Source organism: Serinus canaria, chromosome Z, assembly GCF_022539315.1.
Source record: "Serinus canaria isolate serCan28SL12 chromosome Z, serCan2020, whole genome shotgun sequence".
NCBI lineage: Eukaryota > Metazoa > Chordata > Aves > Passeriformes > Fringillidae > Serinus > Serinus canaria.
The window spans coordinates 52158404-52173416 of NC_066343.1; the positions used below are offsets into that span (position 1 = coordinate 52158404).

Genomic DNA, 15013 nt, shown 5'->3' on the forward strand with positions numbered 1-15013 from the left:
ATTTGTGTCACCTCACCTGGGGTACCTGCTGTGAAACAGTGCTGTTGGAACTTTTGAAAGGTGTTTGCACAAATCAATTTCTCACCAGGGTGCCCAGGTAAGGGCTGGTTTCACTGAGCCCTCCGTGCTGAAAAGCCTTCTCTCTCGCCATGTGTCCTGGGGAGGATTTTATGAATTCTGACTTCACCTGTTCTGGATGGGCTGGGGTCAGTGTTTGTGCACAGTGAAGGTGCTGGCTGCACAGTGCTGACCCAGGACATGCCATGTGTATGCACAGAGAGCCAGGATGTCCCCAAGGCACAGATCTGCAGCCCACAGGTGCCTGCACACATCAGTCCTACCCTGGCTCTCTCCTGCCAGCGGCCCCAGTGCTCCCCAGATGCAAACCTGATGCCTACTCCTGTCCTGGTGTGAATGTGCTCATAAGAAAGAAATGAGTGTTTCCAAATTTTGGGGCAAAATTGTACAATCTCTTTGAAGTCTTCTCATTATAAGATTTTTGATGCTCCTAGAGACTTCTGCTGGCCTTTCTTTTCTGAGCTATTCTGGTTTTGCAGTCTTTTGGCAACTACTTAGAGCACCTTCTCTGTGAACAGGAGTGTAGCTCCTGTTTCAGAAGAGAACAAGACACAGTGCTCCCAAAAGAAACACTCAGATGCATACTTACCCTTTACAGTAATCAATCATAGATATGACCATTCTTTAGGTAAAAATACGATTTAGACTGAAATTTCCTTAAAAAAATCCAAACACAATTGTAAGGGTAGTGCAATTTCTGAAGTCTGTCTATTTTCCACTTTTTCTGATCCCTGTTTATAAAGCAGATCTGTCAGAATTTGTGTTTAGCATGCTTTAAGAGTGAGCTGTGGTAAAAGGAAGTATTTGATTTACAAGAAATCAGATAGGTCTCCCTATAAACTTCCTGCCCCAACATCTGGAAAAACATATGCGTCAAACCTACTCACTTATTCTAAGCATCTTGTTGCCACTTCCCCATACCTGTGGTGATCTGGGGGAGTCTGCACCCAAACCTGCCAGAATGCATTATCCTTATAATCAGAGGTCCTTATTTCAGATCTGACCTATTTGTTCCTTGCTTGAAACTGAAAATGCAAACCTGAAACTCATTTTGTCCTGTAAATCTTAAACCACAGCTTGTAACAGTTCTGAAAGCCTTTTCAAGCCAAATGTATTGAGGTCCCAGTGAAGAGTACCCCTGACTTAAGGGAGCATATTGTGGATAGCTGGGAAGTTAAACAGATGGACCAAATTACTATGTTTGGTTGTAGTGTTTTTTGTGTGATAGGTACAGAGGTTTTAGTTAGGTTCACCTCACTTTTATTTTCAACAGTTGTGTAATATTTAAATTATTATTTTAGAGTTATCTTTAAAATTTGTTCTTATGTATGTTGAAGGAATGGCATGATTAAAACTAATTTGAATTAAGAGCCAGAAGAAATAGAAAAAAGGGACCTTCACCAGGTTGCAAATTCCCTTGAGGCATTTTCCAGTGCAACTCATTTTATTTAAGTAAAGTTTTTTTACAATACCATTATCAAAACAACATAAAACATTTTTATCCCCACTTATGTGCTGCAGTTACATATTCAAATGACAGCTGCTGAGGTAATTTTCTAGGAACGCTGTATATAAGAAGGTTTTGAGTTTCTGTAAAGGTAAAAATTGACCCATTGTTTTACTAGTAGTCAATGGTAACTAGCTGCAGTATTTGTAACACTGTAGGTATTTCCTGTGAGGATGTGGAAATAGAGAATACTACAAAATAGCTTCCCTGTTTTGCTTACCAAGCAAGAGTAGCATATGCCTGGATTCGCACTGATAAGGGTGAGCTCCCAGCAATCCCTGTGGGTTAGGGAAGTGCAGGCGCTGACAAAGTAGAAGAACAAGTCTCCAGTGCAGAGCTGGTCAAGCAGCCTCGTGGGAGAGGTAGCCTTGGAAGAGTCAGGTTCTGCATCCATGGCTGTAGACTTACTGTTTTGTGAACCTATGGGGACTCTGTATTTCCAGCATCCAGGGCAGTATTTGCTCTTGATGGCTCCCAGGCACGTGGAAAATGCTTATTCCCATTTTCTCCAGGCCAAAAACTTGGTTTTGTAACACTGTTCCTGCAGTGATTGTCGGCTGAGAGCTAATTTGAAGTGTCATGAATTGCCCTAGAAGTGCTCTTTGGATGCTGACTCCTCTTCTGGTTTTTAGAAGCTGTGGTGATGGATACTCTGGCAGCTTCTCAAAGGCTAGAAAGTGATCTCAGAAAGAAATGGAGGTGCAGAGCTACTTCCCTGAATCTAGGTACACAGGTGTTGCAACACATGTAATAATGTTACAGAGCTGGAGAAGAGTATTTTTGGAGATATTCCTTGTGTGGAAGGAAGTAAATTTAACTGAGATTGTTTTCTAACACGTTTTACTTGAAGTATAAATGTCGCACCTGAGATTTGCTGCTGTCTATGTTAGTACTGTACAAAACCATAATTCCAGTAATAGAAATAAATTCATTTTTCCCTGGATATTTTAACCATTGTCAGATAAATATTGGATTGACTTCTAATTTTTGACATCAGAAAATAAAGGAAAGGATCAAGACAACTGTTGAGGCTGCTAAGACATAAAGCAATTAGATAAAAAGAATACAGCCTATCTGTGTTGTAATAGTAATAGTTGATGTGATGGATAATAAGGATAATATTGCTTGGCGCAAAGCAAATAGCAAAGATGGTAAGAATCAAAAGGCTGACTTTAACATACCAGAACCATTCATGAGTCTTGAGCGTTCGTATAATCGAGACGTAGCAGAACACGATAGTTGCAAGCGGTATCAAAAACCCGAACACAGCTAAGGACCCGTAGTAGTAGAACTGGAAGGAAGACACGGATTCACAGGCACTGTGCACGTCGTGGCAGGTGTAAATGTCCAGCTGCTTCACATAGTAGCTTTGCTGCATGATGGCGAGCGGGAGCATGTACAGGAAGACGACGGCCCAGACGGCAGCGCAGGCTGCCATGGCGTAGGCGCGCTTCGGGAGGCCCTTGTAGGTGAAGGGGTGAACGATGGCCAGGTAGCGGCTGACGCTGATGCACGTCAGCAGCAGAATGGAGCAGTACATGTTGCCGTAAAACACCGCCGTGGCCATGCGGCACATGGTCTCCCCAAATACCCAGTTGTTCCCGTTGATGTGGTAGGCTATTTTGAAGGGCAGTACGATGCAGAAGAGCAGGTCTGAAACAGCCAGGTTTGTGTAGAGGACGGCCGTGCACACGGAGCGGATCCTGAAGAGTAGCATCCACAGAATGATGGCGTTAGATGGTACACCCAATAAAAGAGCACTGAGGTAGACGGCAGGTATTAGCTTGGTGCTCAGAGAGCTGGTGAGGTACTCCAGCGTGGTGTTGCTCACTTCTGTTAACGTGGAGTCATTTGACTTTTTTGAAGCGCATTTGTTTTCTCTGATATGGATGGTGGTTGTTGTTTCCCCTTCTATAGCGTAAGGGGGGATGTAATCATAGTCTCTCGCAGAAATTCCACGAAAAGTTTTGATAAGAGACACTGTTTTAATTGCAGAGCCATTCTGTGAAAATTCTGAAGCTGAGAAATAAAACAAAGTGAAAATTGTTAAAAAGGACAAACTACTGTATTAACAATGTAACTCACCTTCAGGAGCAGAGAAAGATAACCATCTCTACATGAATAGCAATATAAGTTTAAAAGATCTGGGGGATATTCACCTCTGCTTTGGGTGTTCAAATGTACAGACATCAACCTTCATTTATCATTTCACACCAAATCTTGAAAATTCATCATTAATGTGGTGTTAGCTGATCTTCCGGCATTTTGAGTGTTTTTGGTAATCTTTAGTGAAAAACATCAGACACTTCTGTAATGCTTATGACCAGTGGAGGGTTTTACCCAGTAGTAGGAATGTTGGTCATTCATCATATAAGCAGTCTTTGTTTAGGCTTGATCAAATACCATTACTATCCTTGTCTCACTTCACACATGAAATGAATGACTGCAAAAGATGCAAAAAGCATTATCTAGTTTAACACAGACTGAAACTTTCAAATTAGAGAATTGAAATTGCCCTTGTGTTTTTTGGTCTCACAAGTGAAATTGTTATTCTTTGGCTTCTGACTAAAGCAAACCAGATCTTTTCAGTCTCTCATACCTGAGCAAGGCTAATGTCTTGAGAATTGAAAACAAATGGTTGGGCAGGTATTAGGTGTAATTCACTGGGAAGTGAATGAAACTTTTCAAGCAGCAGGAAAATTATCTGTGAGTAAATATTGTCAGCATGTGGGCAAAAACAGTAATACTAAATACTATTTTATTAACACCCGTTCCTCGGTCTTTAGTAGAAACATTTGTAGAGATATTGACATCTTCACATGAAGGACAAATGTGTTCAAAATGCTTTTTAAAGCCATGTGTTGTAAAATAGATTTTGTGCAGTAAACAACTGTGTAAGTATTTGTGTCACTTGAATTTTCTTCGCTGCATTTAATGCAAAAATAATTATTGTAAAGCCTTCAGCATGCACCATGAAACCAGAATTCAGAAGCAAACTGAAATATGGGTGAAAATCTTTGGACCTTTTTTTGCCTTTCCATATTTGAATAAAGTAAAGATAATAGTTCCATTAAAGTTCACTATCAGATTTAGAGCAGAATGTTTTAAAATAATAATTAGCAAACTACATAATTTTTAGTAGGTTTTTGATGGTTACTCCAGAGAGCTAGTTTTGATCACTCATTAAAAGTCATACATGTGCCTGCATTGGCTGCTGTGTGTGCAGACAGATAGATATAGGTATAAATATAAGAATAAATATATATATATATATGTGTGTGTGTGTGTGTGTGTATATATATGTATATATGTGTGTGTGTGTATATATATATACATATATTATGTATGTGTGTGTATATGTCTACATATACCAGCTTTTCAAAATGAGCTTGGACTGAAAACACTTTTAATTCAAGGAAGGTTTATTATTTGATCATTTCCTTTAGTTATTTTTATCACAATAGTCATCTGAGCATTTCCTTCTAACAGCACAGTCTATGAAGTTGTAAAACAAGACACTACAGGTTTAAAATTATTGTATTGTTACAAAAAATACTAGATGAAAGATGTGTCTTCTGTAAGTGCAGCAAGTCCCCTTAAACAAAATTCTTTATAGAAAATGACTGGCAGAGGTAAGGTGTCACTGAAATGAAAGAATAAAAATCTGCTTTAAAGGAGACATCCTGGAGCAGTTTTTTGTCATTGGTACATGCACGTACAACTCACTTCGAGTTCGCAGCTGGTAGAGCAACAGCATTATTAAAAAGTCCATGTTATTGACTAAAAGATGGAATAGATACAGATAGGAGGACTCACCTGTAGTGCCAAGAGCGGAGCTAAAAGAGAGCAGTCCAGTGAAAAGCAGAATCTTCATTGTAGTGTGTGAAATCCAGCCAGCTGAACAATGGTGCTGTGCTAGTTCATCTCAAGAGGCCTTTTTGTGGGGGCTTTTTCCCCTCTGTAAGGAACTAAAGAATGATTGATCTGTCCTCCAGAAGCATCCTGTAAGCATGAGGTTTACGGTAAGGAACTAATTTGCTCTTTGTCTACTCCAGCAAGAGGGTGTGACGTATCCAAATATGCACACATGACTCAGTTTCAGCCTCAGCCCAACACAGATAAAATTGCTTTACAGCAGCATTTTAACTCCTAATTTACCACAAGCCTGAAGCTGATATGCAGGGTTCTACTGACATTTGTGCATACAGATATATGGAGTAAAAAAGTGTTTTCTGGAAAAATCAGGGGGTGTGTTTAGTAAATTCTCAAGGGTCTCGTTCAAAGACCAAAATGTCGCGTGGCTGAACTCTGTACCCTTCTCCAGAGAAAAGCCCAGCTTGCGGAAGAGTGTGGTGATCTCAGTTTAGCAAAAGATCAAGACAAAAATGCCATAGGAAAGCAGCATTCTGCTTTACTTTTTGCCTCCCTGCCCACTGTTAGCTGTCTGGCTCCTTCAATCCACCTACTTCCTCTCCTCCTCCTCCTCCACAGACTGAGCCTCTAAAACCTTTCCCCTATTTTCATTTGCTGCTTTGTTGATCCCTTCCTTATCCTTTCCTTTTACTCTGCCTTGCTTCTCCCCCCCCCCCCTTTTTTTTTTTTCCCTTCAATGCCAAATAGCAACAGCTTGTTTCAGCAAGCAGAGTTAGCCAAGCCTTGGTCTAGCTTCCAGGCTAGTTGTGAGGCTGTACTTGGCTCCAGAGCAGTATTTGTGACTGTTCTTGTATTTAATGTGTAAAAGCTGGATACCAGATTAGGAGCTCTCAATGCTTTTCTCAAAATTCAGTGGCAGTTTGGGAATTTATTACATATTCTCTCAAGTGCTAACTCTCACTTGGTAGAAAAATAAGCAGTATGTGTCCACTGTCCCATGATTGTCTGACACCACTTCATGTTATTTATGTATTCTGCCACCTTGCTTACATATATGGTGCAACCTGAAGACCATGTCTTCAGTAGTTTCTCTGGATATCAGATTTTTTACATCTTTGGCCTGAGGTTCAGCGCTTAACCAGGGATACTCATTGCAAAGCTGCTTCTTTGTCCACACTGTTTTAGTTTGGATGTGTTTCCAGCTGGTTTTTTCCCCTGAAATATTTGTGTGTATATTTTCCTAGATCTCTCTTAATCGATACATTCCAGCTTCTCTCATCATTAGTCTGTTATAGGCCTGACACTCCTATTTCCTCTTTAGCATGAATTTCCCACCCACCTACTGGATTAGATTTTAAATGTTACTTTAACCCTGCTTTATCTGCGGAAGTGCTGGTATCACCAGTGAACCTGGGCAGTAGGGCTGGTTAGTGGGGATGTTGATCCCACTCTACTACACCTTCTATTTTAAATTTGGTTTAATGTCATGTACTTAAGGTCTGAAAGGAGAGCAGTATCTATTCTGCTGCTCAGTTATAGAAATGTTTGCATGAGCTAAGTCATCATTACTAAAGCTGTCTTTCTATGAGAGTATTCACTGTTATTTTCTAATGTAACATGTATTTAGATATACACAAGGATCCTTTCCAAATAAGGGATTTTGAAAGAAAGCCAACTTCCTGCAGTCTTCTGCTATTCTCCTACTATCACAGTGCTTCCTGGTAATGTGTGGTTTTATGTGACTCAGACTACTTTGCCTACATATCATGGAAATAAAAATGTTTCCATTTTTATTGATCTTTAATAGAATTAATTTTATGCCAGCAGTATCAGCAAATTCTGTTCTTCTAGACATCAAAACTTTCATAAATTAGTATCTGAACTAGATATTTTTCAAGTCACTAAATAGAATATGAATGTGTTTCATTGATTTTAAACAGTCAAATCCTTTTTGGTGTTCTAGAGCTTTGCAAATCAGAGATTATATATTGGAGCTGTATCACTGTATTGAGATAACTCTTATTATTCAGGTTTTTTCAAGGCTTTTTACTGTCCTTTTCCCAGGAATCTCAAGATGAATCAGCGCTTCTGTGGCTGGATGAAATACAAAGAGGAATCAATGACAGCAATAACAACATAAAAGAAGCAGCAACCTGTAAGCATTAACTTGCATCTCCACTGCTCTTGTTTTTCTTGGTCTTGGGAAAAAGAAATTGGCAATTTATATTTTCCACTTCAGGGAAAGTGCAAGTTCTTTAAATACATGAAAAGAAATGAATGTGTGTTTTTTGTCATACTAAAACTGAGATGACTTAAAACTACAGGAGTGGTGTTAGTTCTATCTAAAGTGGAAATCTTTAGGGTGTGGCTAATAATTCAATGGACTTGGTTATACAGGTTTACATCATGACCAATCTTTCTAATGTCAGTGTATCTGCATGTAGCTCCTGAAATATATGAATGAGAACAGATATGCTATTTGCCAGCTTGTTTTGCTATATTTAAGATTAAAATCTTTATGCATATTTTAAAGGCAAATTTTTATGCTTACGACTTTGCTTATTCATATGTCTTTATATTGTCTTTTATGGATTGCTGATAAATAAAAATCAGGAACATATAAACTTTTAAAGCACTGTACAAGGAATGCTAGAATGCTAGCTCTTTTTGAAACGTATATGTTCTTCCAATCTGTAAGGAAGAGGAACTCTAAGCCTCAGCAGTTTTTCCTACAATCTGTCAGAGAGCTCTGTACTGAAAGCACTCAACACCTTTTGTCAAAGCTTTAAATGAATATAATAATTTTAGAAAAAAATATTCATAATACATAATAAACTTTGTCAAGCAATGTAGAAGCCAGCAGCCCTGGCTTTATGGGGCACGCTGGTGAGCACAGTGACGTGCCTGCCTGTTCCAGGCCAGGCCCAGCACAGCACAGACAAGGCACTGGGTACTGGTCAGCCTTCTGCTTCACTTGGCTTTGGGTGAGTCAGTGCTGCTTTCTGTTGCACCTTTGGAGCTCGTGAATGCAAGTGCTGAAGTCGGTGCATTCCTGCAGCGCTGTGCTCAGCCGTCCGGTGCAGCGCAGCCGCTGTGAGCCCGCAGGCACGTCAGGAGCTGCTGCTTGGGAAGCTGTGGGTGGAACACAACACAGATGGGCATTACAAATAGCTACCCCTGCTACAGGAACATTGCGTTTTGTGTCACTGTAACTTTAGAAATTATTTAAACAACTAATATCATCTTCACATAACCAGGCAGATACACTGGAGATAGGTGAAGTATTTTTGTAGGTCACATATCCATAGAAAGCACTGGGCTTGTGTTTTCTGAGGCACACACATTGTCTCAACCAAGCTTTTGTACTGAGGAGTGCTGATACCTTCTTTTGTGGAAAAACCTGCTTCCCATAAAGGCCACTCAGAGCCACGAGGAAACATGAGCACAGAGAAGGGAAGGAAACACGTAGCTTATAAACAGATTTGAGTTAAACGTAAAAAGCAACTTAAAAATGCCCTCATTCGTGTTCACTGGTGTAAAAGCATTAAGAATATGTATGACAGCATAATTCATAGAGCAATACCATACAATGTTGCTAATGGTAAATCACTGGTCCATCCACTACCTAGCTGTTGTACTAAAATATTTCCTTATAATGTGTGCTGGTAGCAAATGCACAGCTTTTCACCATCAAAGATGCTCAGTGGAACCGTTTTAACATTTCACTTTTAGGAAAAAAACCCCTAATTTTATGTATTCTGCCCTGTGGGTTGAAAAGAAGCACTGTCAGCACAGCACATGTTTAAAGAGCTCTGAAATTTTGCAGCTAAAACCTGAGATTTAACATTTCCCCACGGCACAGAACCTGATACTTCCTATAACCAGCACATCCTGTCTCAGGAAGTTTGCATGTTGCATTCACGTAGTCTAAACTTAAAGTTCAGCTCAATCACAACTTGGAAAGGAACTTTTATTTGATCTATCACACAAGCACTGTTTTTGAAAAGCAAACAACTCCAAAACTTTCACAAGGTAGTCAAAGATGTATTTTTTCAGTTTAAAAAGGAGTTTTGAGATTCCTGCAGTAATGGCAATAAAATAAGCAGTAAAATAAGAGAAGATACTGGCAGTGGTACTGAAACAGTTTTGATCACATCCAAACTAACTTTTATGACTTATATAAATACTAAATGGTACACTATTAAAATTTTGAAAGGCTTTTACAGTCGTCCCTGTCAGTAAAGGACTTCTTCTACCTTTATTTAGGAAGAAGTGTTCAGTAAGTGCTGGTGCACTTCCTAACTCGTTGTGGTGCTTGCTCTGTGTTTTGTATCACCTTGCTTCACTTCTTTAATGAGTTCAACCATTGTACTCCTTATCTAAGTGGAGGACAAAAAGAGATCAGCCCAATATCAGCTGTACAGCCTTCAGGAGGAGATTTGAACACTGACTGCAGTCTTGCACAGGAAGAGTCTGTCAAAGCAGGAAATCTGTGTGTCCTGAGAGAGCCTAAGTTATAGGAAAAAGCTGATCTTTGGCCCTGTTGAGAGTTCAGGCTTATCACACCAGACAACTGTGGCTCTGTATATCACAGCTGTCTAAAAGGGAGGATGGGTGTGGAAAAAAGCCCTTTGCAGTGCTGATCTGGTACTGGCATCCTAACTGCTAGAGAAGCACACTGGAGCTGACAGTTTTCTGGCAGCTGGGGATGGGTAACCCCCAGTCATCTTATGATTTTTCAGGGTCCAAATGGCCTTTTCTCTAGAGCAACAGCCACAGTATTAATTGCTAGCACTTAAAATGAAAGGAATAATCTCTGCTGAGTTGTTTTTTCCCTGATATACACTTTTCTTACCTTTTCCTTCCAAAATACAAACATAACTAATTAAAAGATGAGGAAAAGCCTCATCTTTTGTATGAGGCTTTTCCTACATAAATGAATCTTAGCTTAAGCTGTGTTTTCTTTTGTCTTTGCAAAAATATCTTCCAGCACCCTTAACTACATGATGAAAAGGAGGAAGGAAAGCATTCAAATGCTGCTGAGCAGAGTTGATGAGGCACATGGGACTGTGTATGAGTCTGGGGCCAGCAGCAGCCAGCTGTAATGTGTGGCTTCCCAGTTTTTTCTGCTTCCTTGCTGCTGAGGCTCAATGCCTGGATATCACAGTGCCACAGCAATGGTAGAAAGGCATTTCCAGTACATGTGTGTCCTGGGAAGAGGTCTGTTTCAAAGCACAGAATGGATGTTCTAGCTCTATTCTCTTGTTCCTCTGTGCATGGATCTTGAATTTAGATGTGAAGGAGCACCTTTAAAGACCAGAGCAGTGATTTCTAAAGCAGCCTAAACATCTAGTGGGTAAGACACTTTTGAAGTGGCACGTGCTTCCACATGTATGCTGCCAGGTGCTGTGGAACCTGTTCCCTCTGCGATGGTGGGATCTGTGCAAGGAAGCCCTGACTTAGAGTATGGGTAATGCCATATAACATCAAAGTCTGCACATCCTTCACAGCATCACCTCTCAGGGTGCTTTTATATGCCCTGAAAGCAAAAGCTGCATCTCTGGCAAATTCAAGGCCATGAATTAGCTTTAAACAAGTTCCTGAGGAGGCGAGGTCAAGAAAGGGTTGCTTCAGGATGCTGAGTAGGCTGCTGCAAGTATTCACTCAAGGCAATCAGTTTTAATTCCCATTTTGTACAGTAGAAGGGAATGTTAATGTTTACACCTTGTGACCAAGTTACTTCACATACCTCTAAAAGGCTCCCAAGGGACAGTGGATGATGGCCTGTCTGTTAGGGCAGGCTGAGTGTGTGGGTACTTGCCATCCCCACCCCCTGCCCTACTGCCACCTGGTACATCCCGTGATGGGGAGCAGCTATGCCCTCAGACAGCTCTCAGTTCTGCTGTGGCTGAATCCAAGCCTGGGTGGAGCAGGCTTTCCACCTGACACACTTGTCCTTACAAGCTTGAAGGAAGCTGGAAATGGGTAAAGCACTAAATTGCTGTGTTTGCCATGTTGTCTGTGTGTGCCAGTGTTAGAAGTCTGTTTTCAAAGTTCCTGAAGGCTAGAGTTATGGTACATAGAGTATAAGACATTTAATTTTTCTATGTTATTATTTGACCCTAGTGGCTGTTGGAATATCAATGATTAACAAGAGCTTGGAGAAAGGTGATTCACAGCCAATCCTGATGGTACTACAGTCAAGGTTTGGATTACGAGTCATTCCTGAATGTGCTGAAGCCTACTTCAGGAAGCTCTCTGAAGCCAAGAACATGAAAACTACAGAAGGTAAAAAACCTCCTAAACAGGACAGTTCCACTTGTCCATATCATGAGGCAACCAGACAACTAGAACAGGAAGGATCTGCATATTGAGGGAGACAGCTGCTGCTTTAAAATCTTTTGAAGAATTATACTTTTCCAAGTGCATTTTATGTGACATTGTACTGTTGCACACATAATGCAGACCACAGTACATGCTCAGAATTAAATCAAGTAATTTCCAGAGTTCAGCAGAGACTTCCTAGAATCTCAAACCTGCCTCTGAGTGAATTTAGGGCAGCTCCTCTGTGCTCAATAGATTAGTCCATTCTCTCAGAAAACTATTACTTGCTGACAATTTTTTTCATATTAGCAGATGCAGAGGTGCACAGAAGAGTCTTACAGATTGCTGTCAAAGATCAAGCCAGTATCTGATAGTGTTCCCAGCCCAATTATGGTCCCTGTGCATTACCAGAGCAGCAGTTACCAGCAAAAGCTGGGGCTAGAATCTGTTCTTAGCAGATGATGGGATGTTTTGTCATGTTAGAGCAAAAAAATCTGGTCATAACCAGCAGCAGCCAAGGTTAGCTAATGGTTACAAAAAAAGTTATTGTCAGAAGTGTAGTACCCGTTCTTCAGCAGATGGGCATGTTTCACTTTGCAACATGAGTATTTTTAAGGCCTTACTAGTTTTACCGTGGGGCCTTTTGTCCATGAGGAAATGAGGTTTTTCCTGCCTGTCAGGATGCAGACTGGTTTACCAAAGCAATAAGCAAGAAAATGATGTGGATATAGGAAATGTTGTGCATGAGGCAAGAGTCAGTAAGTCCAGAATTTGGGCAGAGGACAAGAAAAATACTTTTTATAAACACAGTCTAGTCTGTTTCACTTATATGAGCAGTGATGTAAGAGAGGACACACTGTTTCAGAAGCACTGACTTGACACGTTAGGGTTTGGAGAGGCTACCAGTGGATCTGTACCAACCTCATAGCTGTTTCATTAACCTTATCACCAGTTTGCTCTAGAGGAATTACCCTCATCCACCTAGCAGGGTATTCTGAAAATCCTTACTACAGAAAGGCCCAAGATATACAGAGGTTTTGTGTGTCAAAGGGCTTCACAGCAAGTACAGGCAGGGGAAACAAATAGGGAGAGCCGTAATTTATCAGTGAAACAGGACACATATGTGCACTAATGGTATGAACTGCTTTTAGGTTCTAGTGAAAGTCCATGGATTAAACTTGTAATGAAAGCCATGTATGATTACTATTACAATGTGGAAACTGAGGAAGGTACCTGTGTTGCCCCCAGAGGAGTTGTACCAAAATCTTCATGGTTAACTGGTGAAGAAATCCAGGTAGGTGGCTAAAACATTGGTTTTTATTGCGAAAGCAACATAAACATTTGAGAGAGCCTGAGACATGAAATTATCACGAGGCTGTGGTGGGTGAAACTGAAGGTCACTTTATCAGTATCTTCTTCTGACAAGAGCAGCAGCTTAAGTCTAAGCAGACAGTGATAGGCAGCACAGTCTCCTGTCCAGTGTCTGGCAATGATTTAGGGATTTCCTTACTGGAAGTTACAGCATTTCTTTTAATGACCATCAGCACACACCAATGGAGTAAAGTCTGATTGCTTCCATATCCTTTTATAGGACTTTGTATTGACCTATAACAAACAATTTTATCATGTATTTGTGAGCAGGTGGAACCACCATTTTCTGTTTGAATCTAATCCTCTGACAGCATTCTTGTCTCTCCAAATTTAAGAGGATGACTGTGCTATTTTAGCTCCCTACTGTAGAGGATTTGCACTAGTGGGAAATATAACTTAGAACAAAGCAGATCACACAAGCCTCTGAGTAATTTGTTCTTCTATATTCTGATGCAGCTCACCTAAGTTACAAGCTCACTCCTCTACACAAAGAACTTGAGTCAGTGTAAGTCCTTCTGAAATTTGGAATGTAGCAGTACTTGAATGTCCTCAACAGAGAGCTTGCTGCTTCAGTTAGTATTTCTAGATGTCTGAGTTGTACAAGGCAGTTGTAAGTGTTAGGAAAGCAGAACCCTGCTAATGTATAAAAGAATACCCTCTTGAACTAGCATAACCACTTGAATAACTGAAGCTTGAAAGCTGTTCAGTTACCTGTCATGTAGGGTTCAGCAGTAACAACGCAGCTCTTTCTTCTTACTGATTAAAATGTAGGGGTAAATCAGAGGGACTTGGAGAGGGTGAACATAAACTGCAGAGACTGAGAGAACATAATAGAAATTCCAGGACTGTCTTTTAAATGACCTTTTTCCATCATCTCTTAACAGAACATTGCTGGGCAAGTTACAGCAGATTACAATCGAGAGCAGCTGTGGCTTGCTAATGAAAATCTGATTGTTGGGCTGCAAGCCCGAGCAAGGGGATTCTTAGTCAGAAAAAACTATCAGGAGAGAAAAGCCTATCTTCAAAACCAGGAACCATCTGCCATCAAAATACAGGTACTGTTCTAGAACAAGAAGGTAATGTGGCTTGGGCTGCTTTTTGCATCTTACAGGTTATGTGACTGATTACTACCACTGATAAAATTCTCAAACAGATCTGTCTCCCTGTTCTCAGCAGCAGCAGTTTAAAATTCTACATCTACAAATAAATGTACTTTCACGTAGCAAATATCCAATTTTAAAAGAATCAATTGTATCCACCACCAGTGAAAGTTACTTGGGAAAAGCTTATTAATGCATAGCCCTTGCTTTGTTCTGACATGCTCAGATTTTTTGTGGTGTGCCTAACTACGTACAGTACAAGACCAGAAGGTATTTGTTAAGTATCGAAGCAAAAATTCTTTGGCAAAGCATGACTTAAGAAATACATTCCTTACTAGACTATCCCTAGTTGGAAGTGGTTTGTTTCTGCTCCATGAAGTCATAGCTGGACAGGGAGTGGCAGCTGCCCTGGTGTTCTTTGGCAGTATTTCTTGGATGCTTCCAGTGTGCTGAACTCTACAAGGAAATGTTCTGCTGAGGGTGCAAACACTGAGAGAGGCATGCACACTGGTTTTAAATGGTGAAATATCCAGCTCTATTAGAAGCAATTCATTCCACCACCCACTCACCAAAAAAAAAAAAAAAAAAAAAAAAAAGGAAATATACACAAGAGAATTTTTTTAATCTATGTTTAACAATTCATTGTGACAAATATCTTTACCTCTAGTAGTTGTTATTGGGATTGACTTTTCATTTTCCAGCATGGTGTCTGAGCCCAGTAAAGTATTGTACTTTAAAAAAATTCAAAGTCTCTGCAAAC

General features: G+C 40.3%; 2 protein-coding genes across 7 annotated transcripts in view; one reads left to right on the forward strand and one right to left on the reverse strand.

Moving 5' to 3' along the window:
- The window catches only part of IQGAP2 (IQ motif containing GTPase activating protein 2), a 123698-nt gene that overhangs the window by 87706 nt on the left and 20979 nt on the right, over positions 1–15013 (forward strand). For all 6 annotated transcript variants that reach the window (XM_050986618.1, XM_050986620.1, XM_050986621.1 and 3 more), the window contains 4 exons: positions 7523–7613; positions 11585–11746; positions 12934–13076; positions 14038–14208. In XM_050986618.1, coding sequence (XP_050842575.1) covers positions 7523–7613; positions 11585–11746; positions 12934–13076; positions 14038–14208 — 567 coding nt within the window. The remainder of the gene's footprint in view (positions 1–7522; positions 7614–11584; positions 11747–12933; positions 13077–14037; positions 14209–15013) is intronic.
- F2RL2 (coagulation factor II thrombin receptor like 2) lies at positions 1491–5675 on the reverse strand. The gene is made up of 2 exons (XM_009094004.4): positions 5402–5675; positions 1491–3604 (listed from the first exon to the last, which is right to left on the reverse strand). Exons 1-2 carry the CDS (start codon positions 5457–5459, stop codon positions 2514–2516), a joined length of 1149 nt encoding a protein of 382 aa, XP_009092252.2. The 5' UTR covers positions 5460–5675; the 3' UTR covers positions 1491–2513.